Source organism: Seriola lalandi, unplaced genomic scaffold, assembly GCF_002814215.2.
Source record: "Seriola lalandi dorsalis isolate HSWRI2012SDOR001 ecotype SW California unplaced genomic scaffold, Sedor1 jcf7180002054630, whole genome shotgun sequence".
Lineage (NCBI taxonomy): Eukaryota > Metazoa > Chordata > Actinopteri > Carangiformes > Carangidae > Seriola > Seriola lalandi.
Window position 1 is genome coordinate 1,829,186 of NW_019525183.1, and position 17,531 is coordinate 1,846,716.

A 17,531-nucleotide genomic window follows, 5' to 3' on the forward strand; every position below is an offset into this window, starting at 1 on the left:
GGTGGTTATGGTTATGGTTAATAAGTTTGACGTATTACACATCCCTCCATCCAACGCATGGCAGTATGTTACAGGACAAATCCACTGTCTTACTTGCTGTAAACCACACAAATAATAAACGATTTTAGCCCCGCTGTTGCGTATTTATGCGTTACTGGCACTCCCCTTCTCTCCCCTTAAAGCTGCAGCACACGGTTTGCTGGAAGATTTCGCGATTGCAACGCCTTGAGAATTTTTTCTTATTGTACCCGGCAAGTCAGGGAGTACAGCACCCGGGCCGCAGACCTCATTATCCCCTGCCCGACTGGCCTGAATAGATGAAGAGCGAGGTGGAGAGAGGCAAAGACAGACAGGAGGAGAGGATGGTGGAGAAAAAGGTAAGAGAGGAGGACCTGACAGCACAGATGTTAGAAATTCAATCACCTGTGACTCGAAAATGATTTCAATGAAGAAAAAGAATAGGGCAAATTACAGAAAAGATGAAGTGGAGAATAAAAGGAGGAAGAGAAGCTGCTATTCTTTGCCCCAACACCCAGAGAACATACGCTGTCATAATAGCATTCATTATGTAACTTTCTACTTTTCCATAATTGCTCATTTAGATATTGACCTGCAGTAATTTGAAAACTTTGAAATGTAGACAATAGGTTACAGAACTTCCTTCTTGTTCATAAATTCAATTTCCAACATTGCTTTTGTAAATCACAGCTTTTTACGGCCACAAAAGAATGACACATCTCAGTCCGGCTGCTTACCGTCTTTGACTTGCTGTTGAATTGCTGTAAAAGCACAGCGTTGGCCGGAGGACACCGGCATCCTCCCAGGAGGCACGCACGGCAACAGTGGAGGTGTGTGGGGGTGTTTTTCCAACTCTGTAGCCCGCAGCTCCCCAGCCCCACTTTGCCAGCCGGGTGCAACATTGGTGGTGGTGGTGGTGGTGGGGGGGGGCATAGAGCAGCCAAGCATGGCTCCGGCCAGCTCAGGCTCATATGTATGGAAAACACAAGGTCTGGAGAGGGAAGTCACAGGGGGTCATGCTAGTCAGAGAGGCAGCCCGAGGTCCTGGTGCAGGTTAGAAAGGTCTTGGTTCGGGAGAAGAGGCTAATTTCTTCTACTTGGCTGAGCAAAGGCCTGAATAATTACGCCCCCTGGGTTGGCCTCTGGGTAACATGGAGGTAGAGTACACCAAGGAGAGTGAACAGGGGGGGCGGGAGGACCAGGAGAGGTGGTGGGATATGCTTGCATCCAGCTTTTAATAGATGCTCAGTATGTTTCATTTTATGTTCTGAGAGTAGAAAACGTCCTTATACATCATTATTTGTGTTTCATACGACATAATGCGCCTGATTCAGTGGGATTGTAGGCATACATTAACCTGAGCCTGCCTGTATGCTCATTACAGAAAACACACACGGGCACCATCAGCACAGCAAGCAGCATGATGAGATTTCCACATCAAGCTCATTCAGACGCCTTAGTTGCACAGAAAGAAAAGAAAAAAAAGAAAAAGGGCCTGTGAACTGTGACGTGGGTGAAGTAGAAACTAAGTCACATTATACAGTTCAGTACAAAAGGTGACTTTTGTTGGTGACTTGTTTTCCAGGTGCAATTTTTACAATAACTTAGTATTGGAAATTCAAAACAATGGGTTGTTGATTCCAGACAGATATTGACACCATATTCCAAACTCTTTTATTACTGAAGCCCCCAAATAGAGAAAATGTAACTCCCAACTAGAGGAATTCAATTAAACTTTGTGATTAATGTCTTTAAAAAAGCATAATAGAGATGAATTGTGTCTTTAGTCGATGTCTTTGTTGCCCCTGTGGTAATTGTTGCGGACAGCTCTATCTACTGAGGACAAAGACCCAGTGTGATGATGTGGCTACTGGTGGCGGTGTATGAGTCCAGGGGGGGGGGGGGGGGGGGCTGACAGCTACAACGGCACCACATCCGCTGTTGGGAGCCCAGTAATGAATCTGCCACGATCCTGCTCTCAAAAGATTGAAACCAAGTGATATGACTGGATCTCCTCGTAGTCGGTGTAGGAAATAAAGATCAACCCTTTAAAAAAACCCATGACTGCGGCGGCGGCAGCGGCGGTGGCGAGGGAGAGGAGGTGACAGAGATGTTCAAACACAGTGAGGGCCGGGGAAGTGATTGTGACATGCTCAGGTGTAATTATACTCACCTTGTTCGCAGCGGAGATTAAGAGGAGAAGGTATGGAGAGGTGCAGGAGCGTCAGACATGAAGGAATATTGAAAGACTCGCTGATGAGCAGTGTCAACTACCCCCCCCCCCACCCCTTTTCCTTCCCTTTCTCTCCCTTTTGTCACTGTATCATCTCAAGGTCTCGCGTCTGTTTGCCTTTTCCAATTATCAAGGTGTGACTGTGGGCTTCCACCCCTCCAACCACCCCCCCAAATATAATGTGAACTGTACTGAACTTGAAGGAAAACAAAAAATCATGTATTTTTGTTTGCCAGGAAAATTACAGTTGAATTAATTATCACATACAAATTTCCCTCCTGGCTCCACGCTCAGCAGACCTAATCTGATGCAAACACTGCAACTTTTGCATTTCTGCTTCTGCGTTGTCGGACATCAATGTAAAAAAGGACTTGTGATGAAGTGATTTTAATGGAGGTTAGAAAACAACGCTATCCTGAGACAACACTGTCCTCTGGTGGCTGTCGTGCGTTTTAACACACACACGCTGTGAGACGTCCCCGAAGTGGCCCTCCTGTCAGAAAATGGATTATGACAGTCTAATTTATTATCATCTCCATCCCTCTGACCCAGTATGTCAGCGCTTCAACCTGATGTCCTAATGACAGGCAGGCCCGGTCACACTCAATCTACTCAACCCTCCGGCATGCAGGCCGCGAGCCAGTCGGGCCTCTTCTCTCCACTTTTGTCAAAACTGATTCATCAGTTGTAATAACAGCAGAGTGAGAGTATTGGAGTATTAATCACAATGGGATCTGTTAAATAGATAATTTGTAATGACCAATTTCTAATTAAGGATTCCAATTATCGTCACTGACAGGAGTACTCGGATGGAAGAAGTCGGATCCACATTTGTGACTTTGGTGATGACAACTCAACTTCTCATTGAAGACTTTAAACATCAATATTTTACACTTTTCCTGTGTTTTATTTTGAAGTGTTGATCTATAAGAAGATATATTTGTGGTTTTAAGAACCAAAAACCATCTCAATGTTTTACATCTCCTCTCTCAGGCTTTCTCTCTGGAGCTCTAGTAACAACAGGTCGGTGAGCCAATCAGAAGAGAGGAGCGTCTCTCTCGTGGCTGAAGAGCGGTTGCTGCTTTTTTGTGACATCACAAAGTTAGAAAAGTCCTGACAGCTCTTTTTAAGGCTCAGTTTCTGAATACAGGATGTGTGCATTTCTCTGTGGACTGAGCGCTTTGATACTGTCACTGTATTATAATCAAAATAGATATGGAAATCTCCCTTTATACAATATGGAACCTTTAATTAGATGATTTTATGGGGAGTGTGTGGTGGTCTTGGTCTGGAGTCCATTAGTATTTCAAGTTTCAACACAAAAACAATCAACAATATCTTGATTAAGTGAATAAACTCTATATTTTAGAGGGAAGCACAGGAAAAAAAACAACAGGTGTTTAAAGTTCAGGAATTTTGTGTCTTTTGTCTCGCTGGCTGAAGACTCCGGCCAACCAGGATGAAGAGCAGGCCGGCCAGCAGGCAGAAGAAGACGGCTACCGGAGCCAGGAGGAATGAGGGACCGTGCTGGATGCTGAGATGGAAGGAGGGGCAGCTGGAGAGGCTCTGATGGAGGGCAAACTGCTCCAGAGTGTCCAAGACCTGGACCCACATCAGATACATCAGCACCACCGCCAGCAGACACAGGCCTGACGGACACAGAGAGGAAAAAAAGGTAGCGACTGTTACTGCCAAGATTTAAGATTCAGTCCAAATTGTCACATAATTCTGACGCAAAAATATTTGCACAGCTTGGCTCAGAGTCAGAGGCGTTTGAGAGAGGTTCATGTCTTATTTCTGACAGATATCAAACTATTTTTTCTCTTGTGTGATGGGTATGGGCATGATGGTGCTCTCTTGCATTAACACACTTTCCGGAGCATGTTATAGGCTCAAAACTGCATGTGCACACTGCTCTATTTCTGTATCAGGTCACCAACCAGAAGGTTAAAAGTAATGAAAACTTTTGCTGTTCTTTTCTTTTTGTTCAATATTTTGTCGATTTCATTCAACACAGCTTTTCCCCACTATTTAATCCTTGACTGTTTCCTGTTCGTCTTGCTTTGTTATTGTCGTTGTTTAGTCCTTACTCTGCAGGACAGCTGGAAACCTGTGTTTTAACTGAGCCAGCGCCCACAGCAGGTGATTGTTTTCTTTGCTGGTTTTACTGCGGAATAATAAATTATGATGTACACATGACGACAATCGAAATAATCACAAAACACTGTTTTTTGTTTGTGTTAAACGAGGAAAGGGATCTTCCTCTTGGCTGATGTTAACTTTTCATTCACTTCTCTTGGTGGCTGGATGCCACTTTTCATAGACTGAAAAACTTTTTTTTTGCAGAATATTTAAATGGAAACTTGTATAAAAACAAAACCATCCATTAACATGCAATTATTGTCACAGGCAGCCCTTAAATGCCCACCTGGGCTTTTTAAATGAATCTGTCTGAGCATATCCTGCAATGTCTCTCACATTAGGAATGTTTTCAGGTGAATGTTGGCTTGAGTAATGTTTTCTCCGCGTGGGTACGAAGCAACACGTGTGATTTCTGCTGAGACGGGAAGGTATTGATTACGGATGATGGGAAATGGGACTTTCTAAAAGATTACTGTCCAGGTCCCAACGACCGTCTACAGAACATCAGCTCTCCTGAGTGAAAGGAAAGCTTTCGGGTTCAGCCGAGAGCCGGAGCTCAAACTCCTGAAGATCACACAGGAAAAAGAAATGGGCCATGTACATGTACACTACACCGCAGTGCGACTCTCACTCATACACACAACTGTCAAACATGTGCTGCTGCAAACTGAGGCCGTTTTAAGAGCTCCACCCAGCTGAAGGCGATGATCCCAAACGAGCGAGCACTGCACAGCAGCAATCAAGCACACGAACAGGTGTGTGACTATTTTCATTTAATTAAAGAGAAACTTTCCCCCCCCCTTTTATTACTGTTTAAGCTGAATTACATCTAAAAAATAGAAAAATAAATATATTAGCCCCAAAGCCTTTTTTTAAAATTGGATTTTCATTTAATTAAATACATTAATATAATTGAATTGTATTTTTTCCACACAATTAAATAACATGCAGTCACTTTAGATATGCTCTGCTCTCCTCTTGACAAAAAAACTTACATATTGTGTTTTAACATCTTTGACCCATTTGAAATGCAGAAAAAACATTGAACAGAACTTGATGTTAAATTCTTCTAAAGGATCCAAAGATTCCTCATATTTCAGTGTGATTTTTTTTTTGGGGGGGGGGCACACATTACCACACTTCACATTACATAAACACACTCAATCTACTGCATCTCTAATGATCTGACCACCGGCTGTGTCCACAATGAAGGAGACCCCTCCACTTCTTGAATTACTTTATTTTATTTTATGCTCTCCTATTTTAATGCCAGGATTTCTGCTTGGTGACTTGTGTGTAACGGTTTCTTTGGAGGTCTTAACTAAACGAGACAGACACCAGCCTCTGCGGACATTTGTTAGAAATGTATGGACCCGGGGTTCAATGCCCTCTCAATCCATCAGTCGTACGTCTCTGACCTGCTCTCCAGCCCCGAGAGCCGCATCATTAACCTTAATATTGACATCTAAAAACATTTCGACTCAAGACGATGATTACGCTTCTGTTAGAAGTCAAATAAAATCAATAAAGTTTCAGGTGCCATTCATGAGCCACTTAAACAAACAGCGCCTGTGTTTGAGCAACTGAAACCAATTAGGCTTAATGACAAACCGACGAGTGGAGCCAACAGCAAACATGAAACTGAACTGTGTCAAAGCAGTAGCCATTATAGACCTGATTCCCTTTGTTAAAATTAACACTTAACAAGTGTTAATTATTTATTTTTAAGAATCTTGAGTAATAAAAAATGTTGAGAAAAATCACCATAAACACATGAGTTTCAAAATTTGTGAACGATAATATAAGTGAGATTCTAGTTGTGGCAAGGCCAGAGAATTACTGTTATTTTCTTTTTTTTTTTAAAGCACATGTATCCTTACCACCACAAAGCTGAAGGACTCCACCCACTTTATAGAGCCTGTGATTGGTCAGTGGGCCAGCACAGATGGCGAAAAATCCACCAACGGCAACAGCCGCCACACCTGCGACCAGAAAGATGCTCCAGAAGGTCCTAAAAACTGATGAGGAGGAAAATGAGACCTCATACTTTACTGTCATGTAAAACACTAACAAATAATACCAACCAATGGCAGAGTGATGTTCATAGGGTTCTGGAGGTAAACTGTGTGGCTCCTCCTCCCACGATCTCACTGGCCCATGAGCAGGAAACGGGAAGAGGAAAGCGGCCTCGCAGACCCTCGACGACGGCTGATTTACTGAGAGTTAAAATAGAAAAATGTTCATCAGAAATCTTCGTGCTGCTTTCATAATTTCATCGTATAAGTTTGAAACAACCACATAGGCGAAGGTTCTCACGGATCCAAAGGTCCCATGTAGAGAAATCATGGGAAGTGACCATGAAGAAGCACCGCCAGAACAGACCCTCGTGAAAGATCCTCACATTGTTTACGGCCTAGTAAATAAAAAAAAAAAAAATAAGTCATCATAACGTTGAGGGAGTGGGATGTGTCTGCAAACATGCTGCAGAGCTACAACAGCAGACTGCAGACTTGATGGTGTGAATGACAATGTGCATTCCTTGAAATAAGACTCTACCGTTGTGCAGTGCTCTAATAATTGGACAAGTCTGATATGTTTGTATTGTATTGACCTTTGACCTCTGCAGCTCATGTTGACTAAGGCAATACTATATTTGCATTTGATAAAGATGACAAATGCACACTGGTATCTGTCTGTTTTTCTTTTGTGTGATGCTCAACATTTCTGATTATTGTTTTTCTAATTGTTGTTGGTAATTACTGCACTGTATGTTTGTTTATGCACCAAAATTTTCAATCTTATTTTGCTTCCATTTTTATTATTTATTCTGTTTCCCTAATGGTTTCCAATGCTGTATTAATGAATGTATTTGAGCAGTCGTTGTTTTAAGGTTAATATGCAAATAAAGTCGTTTAGCCTGGTGTGTTCAGAGTGCCTTATTGACGTTCTGCCCCTCTCTCAGGCCACTTACCCCTCCTCCGTCCTCTGGCCGGCTGCAGGACTCTGCGGCCAGCAGCCAGTACTCTGTCCCGCAGGACAGCAGCATGAACAGGAATCCCACTGCTCCGAAGAACAGAGCCAGGAAGAGGAGCAGCTTCATCCTCTCAGTGGGAGACATGTCTCAAGTCTGTTGGCTTTTTCTATCCACTTTTCTGTTTCAGCATTTGTTTTTATAGTAAAAGTCTTGTTTTTCCTCTTTCTTCATTCATTTTCCGCTGCCCGTCTTTACTTCCAACTGCATTTCCATATAGAAATACACTGTAAAAAAATCCTGATTTACTATATCCATGTGTCCATTACTCTTCTGCTGCGAGAAATAAGTTACCATCATGACAAACACAATCCTCTGGACAGTGTTTCCCTTGTCGCACTGACCAATCAGGTGCATGAAGTAGTCGAATGAAAATAAACACTTGCACCATGTGTTGGTCAGTTGGAGGGGGATTTAGTTACAGGGGGTTTTCACTCTCACAAAAATAGCTCTATGTTGAAAATAGATGCCCCATTTAACATAGAGGACATAGTATTCCCTGCAACCCAAAACATAACCATGTCATTCCTGAAAGTACAGTCTGAAAAACAGAAATTACACCTGTAGAAATATCTCCTTGGCATTTATTGGAATGCCAGCAGTGAAATCCAGATTTGGTACAGTACAAGGCTATCCAGTATAACTGAGATCTAGGCAACAGTGATGGTCCAACAACAGTCATTCAAACTGCAAGTTCATATATTAATACGACTTTTTTTTTTTCTTTTTTTTTTCTCCATGACAGGTTGTTCAAGAGATGATTAATACAAATAAAAAAGGTCAAAGGAAAGCGGTGACGATCAGTCAGAGTGCTGCAGGAGGAAAAAGACGATGGGACGCGTCTCAGTCAAACCTGGAACAAATTATTTGAACAGATACAGATTCCTAAAGGAGGTTTTTTCTTTTTGTTTTTTAATGCCTGACTTATTTTCATCTAAATTCAAATAAACATTTCTTCCAGGTACTGAGGGACATTTAAAAAAAAAAAGAAAAGAAAAAAAAGACACCAACGAAGAATAAAAGAAAATCAGGAATGGTCAGTTTGTCTGCTGATTGTTTTTTTTCTTATTGTAACAATGTGTTGCATTTTTGCACCAGTTTGATGACTCAGCGATCAGAAAGGTGTTTGACTCGATGACGTTGGTGGAGGTGATCTAGCTAAGCACGTCTTGCTTCTTGAGACAACTCCTTAAGTTTGCATTTAACATATAGCAAGAACCCAACCCTTATACACAGAGAAGTGCATTTTATACAGGACTCATGTTGATTAATTACATATTACAACCCTGTGAGGATAGAATAAGTACATATATGAGGCACACAGAAATTAAAGATTCATCACCTATTATTAACCTACTTGCAGTAAACATTTTTATTTGAGGATCCTTTGGGCTGAGTCACCTCTTTCCTCTAATTTGCGAGGATATTGCCACTCTTTTGGCAGTTTGTTTGGTCCACTGTCGCTCTATCCGAATGAACAGGTCTGTCGGAGCATCCGTGCAAAGGCTCATGGGACTTCCACAGCATGTGAGGTCTTGCGCCGCTTCCTTTTCCGCTTTTCCTCGAGGCCTCCGCCGAACGTGCTCCCGCGGCGCCTAAGACATGACTCCGAATACGGGGTTGTGGCGGCAGATGCTCGGGCCGATCTCCTCGTAGTCTCTCTTAGTGTGGCACACTTGGTAAAACTCAGGCTGCGAAAATAAATGTGAGATCGACAGAAGTTTACTAAAGTCTGGGGCCGCATGGAAAAACTTTTTTGCCGTTTGTTTCTGCTCAGTTTTGTTCAAGTAGAAACTCTGGGAGGTTTCTATATACAATTATTTGTTGATATCAAAAATAGATTGTAAAAAGCTGCAGGAGGAATGATATGTGTTGTTAAAGGGGCTGAAAAACGCTGTTTTGATACTCACAGTAGACGCCAGCATTGATCCTCCGAACCAGACGGCGTACCTCTGCATGTGGTGAGTGATGACTTGCACGTCAATGGGTTTGGGCTGCAAACACAGAGATTCATACTCAGTATTTTAAGACAATAAAAACGACTTCCTGCAGCAGCTAGGTGCCTTTTTCTTTTTATACAGATCTGTGCAGTCAACATCACAATATGTGAAATAAAAATGAAGCCTGTATAAGACATACTTTTACTGCATTTCCCTCACCTTCAACTTGCCGCCGCTCAGCTCTTCGCTTATTTTCAGTCGTGCGTCCACAGTCCTCTTGAGGTCCCTCTGGAGGCGTCTGCCAAAGTCCCTGAACATGGTGGAGCCTCCGGAGAGCACAATGTTCTGTGACACAAGTACACGTTCAGAAAAAAAAACAACCTTCTGTGTATGTCATATGAGCGTGAGTAGCCGCGGAGGGGATTTGTGTACCTTGTACAGCGGACGCCGGACGTCGATGGGACAGTTCTGGATGACCTCATCCACCACCTCCGAGATCGGCTGGGTGAAATCTGGGTTGGCAAACTGGACGAGACGAAACATTCACATTTATACACTTGCAACTACTGACCGGTCACATCTCTCCTTCTAGGGATCGTCATCTGTCAGCAGCAGCAGTGTGAACTCAACAATCTCACTGACCTCAGGATGGAAAAAGATCTCGGGCCCGAGGAAGCGTTCGTAGCCAACATCGATGGTGAACTCCTTCTTGCTGATGGCGTTCACGCCTGTGTACTGTTTGATCCACTTGGAGCCGTCTGTGTCGTACTTGCTGAACTCCTTAACAAGGTCAGGGCAGACGTAGCTGAACCGCTCCTGGAGAAACCAAATAATATAGTGATACACGGATATTATGAGCGATGGGAGACAGCTGTCTATTAAATACTGTTTCATTTTAAACCTCTGATACTCATTTCAGGTGAGCTACAAGTTTCTGTAGCTGCACTGGCCTCTTGTGGCCAGACTCAGAAATGCATGACAGGGGAGAACATAACTTTCCACTATCATCTGTTGAGGGTGTCGCTTCCTTTTATGGCTCCTTCGTTTTGCAGATTTCAATACAGAAACAGAGCATGACTCAAAATGCAAGAGCACAACATCCCCTTAAGTGACCGTGCTGATGCTGTGTGGACTGGACCGCTTCTGCTTCATGCATCAAAACCCATTTTTAACACCAACAGTTACCACATATAAAATATTTCGGTGAGTTTTATGAACTTCTGGTACAGACCTTTCTGCACTTTTCAAATCTACAAGGACTGAGTGTTTCGGTTTTTTTTGGATGGAGCATCACATACTGGCAGCGTTTGAGGCCAATGCAGGAATGAATACTGACCTTGACAGCTTTAGCCGTCTCTAGAGACTGTTCGGGAGGTATCCCCACCTCTCGCTCCCTCAGCAGCTGTTGGATGAAGTACGTGATGTCTCGACCAGCGATGGGGATGTGCTTAATGCAGCTACCGATGACGTAGCCTTCGGCCTGGAACACAAGCGCGCACAAGTTTAGGGTTGAGAATAAGGAAGGAGCCAAAAAAAAAAAAAAAGTTATAAGAAAAGAACGTGACACCTACCACTGGGATAACGTGTGTGACTCCGTCTCCGCTGTCGATCACAGTCCCCGTCAGTGTCCGCTCTCCAACCTGTCTGGATGTCCAGGAGGCAGCCAGCGCCAGGACAGCCTGAAGCAGAAAATATAAACTTTCATTTAAAAAAAAAAGTGGTAATAAAGCTGTGATAAAAAGCAAGGAGAGACAATCAGAAAGGTAGTATAGATTAATTTAACAAACTGCCTCTATTAACAGTGTGGTACGGTTTCATACAGGATTCATGCTGTAGATTTCAGAACCACAGAGTGACGACATCGTGCAGGATTTAAATCAAGAGGAAATAATCAAAGAGACTGTGAAACTTAAAAAGAAGAAGTGAAAATAGACATTTCCCCATTAAAACGTTTGTCTTTAAGAAGAAAGAGTCAAATCTAATTCTGTCTGCAGCCCACAGGTCTGGGTACAAGTAGCTGTGAGTGCTGTAGTTGGAGGCATTTGTTCGAACCAGCCACAGTGATTAACTGATTCACATCTTAAAAAAACAAAGCTTTTCAGCCAATGTGTTTGGTAAACTTTAGAGAAAAAGGATTACAGGCTTGCTGTTTGGCTCTCTGGCCTCTTTCTGGCACTTGAATGTTTTTTGGAAACGAACCTGAACAGCGATGTAGAGACCTGGGACGTTGAATGACTCAAACATGATCTCTGCTGTGTACTCTCTGTTTTCGGGTGTATTCAGTGGAGGCTCTGTCTGGAGAGAGAGAGAGAGAGAGAGATGCAGAGAAATGATGTAAAACGCTATTTGACATTTTATGATTTTGGAGAGCTTAAACGTAAGACTTAACTTCAGTTACGCAACAGAGAACGAATGAACCTTGCCAGGATTAAAATGTTCAATACTCCCCCATAATCTCCATATCCTTACACATATGTGGCTCAAGATGAAGTGCCAGAACTGTCAGTATTAAATTATTACTGCTCCTAGCTGTTGACAGAGGGGGAACAGACTGCACTGTGTCTGCGCAAAGGTTAATTTCATATGGCTAATGTTCTGACACATTAAAGCCCTTGTCTCTTTTTTTTTTGGTGCTGCCTTGATGCCAAACCATAGCAGCTTCCAAATGTTTTCAGTAGGCACAGCGTCCTGGTCCTGGTCTTACCAAAAGAAAGTAATGGTCTTCAGGTTCTGCCCGCAGATACTTGAAGATGACCTGCTCCATAAATCTCTCCATCAGGTCCCAGTCCTCCACTATCCCGTGACGAATGGGCCACTGGGAAGGAGAAAGGAAAGAAATCGGTGTAAACAGTGACTGCAACACACTGTGGGGGAAAAAAACCCCACATCTGACTCAATTCATCTCTTCTATGTCCACCTTTGTTGCATATGATGGTTTGTCGATGGCTTCATCTCCGATAAAGAAGTCCAGGTCGTCAACACCCTTCATCATCCGGCGCTGGGCCTGGTCTCCGACCTTGGCTGACTCTTTGATTGCGATACCTGAAGATGATAAAATATATATATATATACACGAGTGTTTAACTGAAGACAAAACCAAGATCACAAATGCCTTTTATCCAGATATGTCAACTAATATAACAGTACTATCCTGAGGTAGGGTTAGGCAACATGCAACATAGAAAGAGTATCATTATCATATTAACGGGAAGACCTTCTACTAACATTAAACTAAGTTCAAGCACAAGGCTGGTATTATTCTACATCTCTCTTATTGTGAACAGATTCCCAAGAGAAGATCAAAACCAATGATGCATTTGTTCATCTCTCAGCACTTTCTCACTTCCCTATCCTGTCTGTGACATGCCAGCCATAACCCACTGGCTCCTTTTCAGGTTACAAATGTATGATTCTTTTTGTTAAAGCTAGATATTTTCCTAAAACATATGGACACTGTAATAAGAAAATAAAGCTTTTTCTCTTCAGGGAAAAAATAAAACAAACCTGCTAATGGTAACGTACCCATGTGTACCAGTGCATATAAATATCTTTGACTTTGATTACATTTTTCTTTTCAAATTGCCATTTCTCTTTTTACCAAAATAGTTACCAATTAAGTTTCTGTTGATCACTTAATCAACTAATTGCTGCAGCTCTACTTTGTTGTGTAAATTTAGAAATAAATATCAATGTTAAAACAGAGCTAGAACAGTATAAATAACTGTATTACACATTTGTATACTTACGATAAAATTAAGTTGCAGTTATAATAACGATAATTCCATGAAACCAAGTTCCTGTTTTGGTGATTTTAATAATTTACTTACATGAAGGTATGATGAACTGTGGTTCTGTGTTTCCTGCATAACCAAGCTTTGTGTACCTAAAGAAAAGGAACAAAATGAGCATACATGTTTAGTTACAGTTCTTTCCCTTTGGTTAAAGTGTTTACTAGGAATTGTAGTCAAGGAACAGTCAAAATAATCTGGATGATCCGCTTTCTGATATGAGGATTATCCAGGAAGTAACATTAGCTTCAGTAGCTAACAGTAGCTAAGTGCAATGATTAAGCAGTACTGGGAATAAAAGCACAGTAAATAAAGCAGTCGGTCACTTTGGCGTGCTCATTTGTAGCATTAACTCTGTGTTTACGGACACAATAAGAATAGAGAAGTGAGCAGATGCAGCTAAGTAACGTTAGCAGGTTTTAGATTGAACAGCTAAACAACACAGGGCGTTAGCTGAAGTTTGACAGCCGCTTATGTGGTCAATGAAAGCCAGGCTAACGCTAAGTAGCATTTCATTTTTCTCACTTACCCTGTGCCACAGTCAACAACACAAGCCGGCAGCCGACCAGCCATGCTTGCTCTCCTTTAATCTACTCGCAGGTAAATATATCAGGCGCCCGATATGAACGGATATCTCAACAGTAACCGGTTTAAATCGCAGCAGCCTGAATGAATAGCACTCACGGCCGATACGGGAACGCTTCCGGGTTCGGTGAGATTTCTTCTAGTGCAGCGTCAGCATCTTCCATGCCACAACACTGCCCCCAAGTGGATGGGGACAGTTACTGCAGCCGAGGAAGAAATTCAATTGTAATATTCAGATTAAAGTTTACAAAGACTATATGTACTTATATAATGATAAAGGCTACAGTTTAAATATAAATAAATAAATCATAATAATAATAAATAAATATATACTTCATTTCTGATATGTTTTTCTGGTTCAAAGATTTAAAAAAAAATATAAAACAAATTTGAGTTGTGTTTCAGGAACATTTTATTTGCCACTTTCTCAAACAACATCTGCAGTGAAATGCAGGTTGACATACTCTTAAGTGCAACACATAATAGTCATTAAATTAAGAGTTAAAGTAAGAATAAGAATAATAAGGATAAAATGTTGCTAGCAGCTCTGTAATTTTTTCTTTTTATAGTGATTTTCCATTGAACAAAAATAGCAACCAACCTCATCTCACCCTGCTGACTCCACCAGATGATATCAGTGATTTAGGTGCCATCAGAGGCCAGACAAAGTGGTCCTGACCCTCCACGACTGCATGGAGGGCCACTGATAAAAACGATATATGAGCAGGAAGGAGCTTTAGGGCCTGAATCTGGCCCCATAGTGCCTTAGCACATTAGAGCCAATCCTAGAGCCTGAGAACATTGGCCCTTTGTCCTCGGGCAGACTCATCACTCACACAACAGTCACTTCACCACACCGAGTCTCCTCGAAAAGCCCTTGGCTCTGCTGCTCCTGATAGAAACAGCCCTAGTCTCCCTCTCTGGCCCAGGCCACTTGATGGAAACTCTATCGAGAGCTGTAGGTAAAACAATTTGTTTCAGCATTGTCAGAGCCGAAGCAAAGATTCACCAGGAGCCGGCTATCAAGGACTTTCCTTTTATATCACAGAGACAAATGACACAAAACACAAGTGGTGTCTTTTGTCCTGTCTTTTTAGTACAACTGAACATCATCGTTGTCTCACAATGATACTGATAATGATACATAGTATAATTGGTCCTAATAGGTAAACAAATTACTGAAAAGAAAACGTGATGAATTCTCATTCTGACATCAGCCTTGGATTTTAATACATTTCTAATTCATTTATTTCATCTAACAGAATGAAATAATATAAGACAACATTAAGCAGTGTGTGAAAGTGCTTTATCTGCCTCTGAAGGTGTTTCACATGGATCGTATGCTTTTGGAAACCTTGAACTTTAACCCTGAAGGTATTTTAACTTCACAAAAAAACCTATTTCTCTGCAAGTGCTTGACATTCCTGTGCATCACTGCTTTGAATACTAGAGGGCACCATTGCTCTTGTTTTTGAGCCTTACACAAATCATCAGGAGCCAGTGTTTCACTCACTGTTATACACAAAACACAATCATGTGTTTCTTGCAGTTCAACCTCACCTCCTCTGGGTTTAATCTTTTTGATCCCTCTATAAAACATCCTTCTTGGAATGGAATAATCAGCGTAAAAAAAGGGATTTTCTTTTTTACGACCGTGATTCAAGCCACTTCTCCTTTATTTTGCAGGGTCCTTGCTGAGGTGCGATGCATTTAACACTATAGTCTGATGCTTGTTAAATTCCCCACAGCTGCAGATTAATATCCTCTCTGCACCGCTGTAACTTTTGTGTTTACTTTTCTTTATGGGCCCTACTTAGTGAAATGAAGATTTGTGATTCTGCACTTAAGCGGATCAGAAGTGAAAATAAAGTCTGGTGAAGGATCAGCTTGCATCAAGTTGACTGCTCAACCAATCAGATTTAGGATAATAGTGCTTTCCTCAGGCTTGATCCTATTCATACCCAATGTAATACATTTAATGGAATTTAATAGAGTTTCATTTTCATTTAGCTATTTAATCAATAACAAAACTGGGCGTATTGATGGGTTAATACATTTGGTTCATGAATAATAATTAGAAAAAATAAATGAGATTAGATCCATTTAAGAGGGATGGGTCTGATTCACTTTAACTTACACAATGTGCAGTATCTATACAGCCGGTCTGAAGGGAGCAGTGATCTCCTCTGTCCTCTGTTAGTCCTGTACCTGACACAATTCACCTCCCACAGCAGAATAGATAATTTCCCCCTCATTTCCGATACACTTTGCCGACACAGTAAACAAAGTAGATGAGTTGAGGTCCCTCATCAACTGAAGTATTTCCACTGCCAGAGCCCTGATATGAGTGCGTTTGCATGCGCGTCATTAGAGCGAGGCAGAGGTGGGCCTTATTATTTTTAATAATCTCCTGTTTTTGCTGCTTCTTAACCCCGGGAGATCTTCATTCAGCACTTCCCCTCTCAGTCCTGACTCCTTCCACCACCACCTCCACCACCTCCATCTCTGTGTTGAGTCCTATTAATGATGCTCTGTCATGCAGGCTCACCCTCACACTGCAGGATGCTTTTGCTGCTAATAGGCCGCAGAGTTTAAACTATACGTAACTGAGATACAACCGGCCCTTAACATCATTTTAACAACACCAAAGTCATCAGATATCACTGTGTTAATGATTTATCTGTTGCACAAAGACTGTAAATGTCACTGCTGACTGCAAGTTTCATCCGGTGGGAGCTGCTCTATTGTGTCTCTAACAATGCACCGCTGCATTGCTAGGCAAATAATTGAAAATGGTTACTTGGAAACACTATTGTGGCACTTACAAATCAATCATCTGCACCGGGTGACACTCACCATAGACACAACTGGACTTTTAAATTCTGCTTCTCTCTCTAAGATCGTTTGGAATAATTCCACGTGCAGTACTAGCGCACCAGATAAGCAGCTAACAGGGTATTTTACATGCTGTGTATGTGTGTTTTTGCTGGGCCCAGCAGCTATTGTAAAATGGGTGTAATACAGAATGGATTATATCTAATCTGAACTCTCGGCTCATTCTGACAAAACCTTAATCTCCTGTTTCATATAAGGCTTTTTATCAGGTTTCAGTGCAGCCTGGCGGTGACAGCATTTCAGCAACTTAAAATGCACACAGCATGCACCTGCACAGCGAGACCTTGGACTCAATAATGCATACATCATAGCACACGGGAAGCTAAAAGTTGGGGAAATGAACACAGCAAATGTATGTGCATACTCACTTTCAAAACCACAGAGGAGGCACAATGCACAAAATAATCAATAGATGAATAATTGAGTGATGGTAGCGTTGCTAAAGTGTGGCTAATTCAATAAAACTCCCCGTTCCATGCCGTCCTCAGCGCAGCTGTGTGAAGGTTAAAGACATGGAGAAAGCATTTAGGCCCAAATAACCTCCCAGAGACCACCAGCGATGGAGGATTTCATTTCCCAGAGAGTCATATAAAGTTGCCCCCCCACCCCCACCCCCTTCAAAGCCCCCCAAAACTCATGTATTAATGCTGAGGTGAGGTGAATTCTAATGCTAAGCTGTATGTGGCTTTACTTGCTTGGTTTTATCTTGAAGAAAAAGGTGTAGACATTGCAATATCCCATGTTTGGTCAACTCAATCAGGGAGGGTCCCATTGCTGCAAGTAAAATTAAATCAAATACTGTTCCTGTGCTAGAACTCAGTCTCCTCCCAAATTACAGCTTCCTTTCAAATCAACTTTCCTGGACATAATTAGAAAATTACAGAGCTGTAAAACACAAC

General features: G+C 41.9%; 2 protein-coding genes across 2 annotated transcripts; both read right to left on the reverse strand.

Moving 5' to 3' along the window:
• Nucleotides 1-3,590: 3,590 nt before the first annotated feature.
• On the reverse strand, nucleotides 3,591-7,692 carry LOC111665229 (transmembrane protein 182-like). The gene is made up of 5 exons (XM_023420156.2): nucleotides 7,365-7,692; nucleotides 6,710-6,806; nucleotides 6,478-6,609; nucleotides 6,274-6,411; nucleotides 3,591-3,900 (listed from the first exon to the last, which is right to left on the reverse strand). The coding sequence occupies exons 1-5, from the start codon at nucleotides 7,509-7,511 to the stop codon at nucleotides 3,659-3,661; spliced, it is 756 nt and encodes a 251-aa protein (XP_023275924.1). The 5' UTR covers nucleotides 7,512-7,692; the 3' UTR covers nucleotides 3,591-3,658.
• Nucleotides 7,693-7,990: 298 nt separating this feature from the next.
• Nucleotides 7,991-13,859, reverse strand: LOC111665237 (actin-related protein 3). The gene is made up of 12 exons (XM_023420166.2): nucleotides 13,682-13,859; nucleotides 13,192-13,247; nucleotides 12,282-12,406; nucleotides 12,069-12,179; nucleotides 11,564-11,659; nucleotides 10,936-11,043; nucleotides 10,701-10,844; nucleotides 10,007-10,180; nucleotides 9,797-9,889; nucleotides 9,584-9,709; nucleotides 9,335-9,418; nucleotides 7,991-9,115 (listed from the first exon to the last, which is right to left on the reverse strand). Exons 1-12 carry the CDS (start codon nucleotides 13,723-13,725, stop codon nucleotides 9,020-9,022), a joined length of 1,257 nt encoding a protein of 418 aa, XP_023275934.1. The 5' UTR covers nucleotides 13,726-13,859; the 3' UTR covers nucleotides 7,991-9,019.
• Nucleotides 13,860-17,531: the final 3,672 nt, after the last annotated feature.

What these genes read in the sequence shown, in the direction of transcription:
- LOC111665229 (XM_023420156.2), bottom strand. Translation starts at nt 7,511, where the DNA reads ATGTCTCCCACTGAGAGGATGAAGCTGCTCCTCTTCCTGGCTCTGTTC. An exon ending in TACATGGGACCTTTGGATCC is followed by an intron (nt 6,610 to 6,709) that starts GTGAGAACCTTC and finishes TTTAACTCTCAG; the next exon opens with TAAATCAGCCGTCGTCGAGG. An exon ending in AGTCCTTCAGCTTTGTGGTG is followed by an intron (nt 3,901 to 6,273) that starts GTAAGGATACAT and finishes TGTGTCCGTCAG; the next exon opens with GCCTGTGTCTGCTGGCGGTG.
- LOC111665237 (XM_023420166.2), bottom strand. Translation starts at nt 13,725, where the DNA reads ATGGCTGGTCGGCTGCCGGCTTGTGTTGTTGACTGTGGCACAGG. An exon ending in GTTGTTGACTGTGGCACAGG is followed by an intron (nt 13,248 to 13,681) that starts GTAAGTGAGAAA and finishes CCTTTTCTTTAG; the next exon opens with GTACACAAAGCTTGGTTATG. An exon ending in AACCATCATATGCAACAAAG is followed by an intron (nt 12,180 to 12,281) that starts GTGGACATAGAA and finishes TCTCCTTCCCAG; the next exon opens with TGGCCCATTCGTCACGGGAT.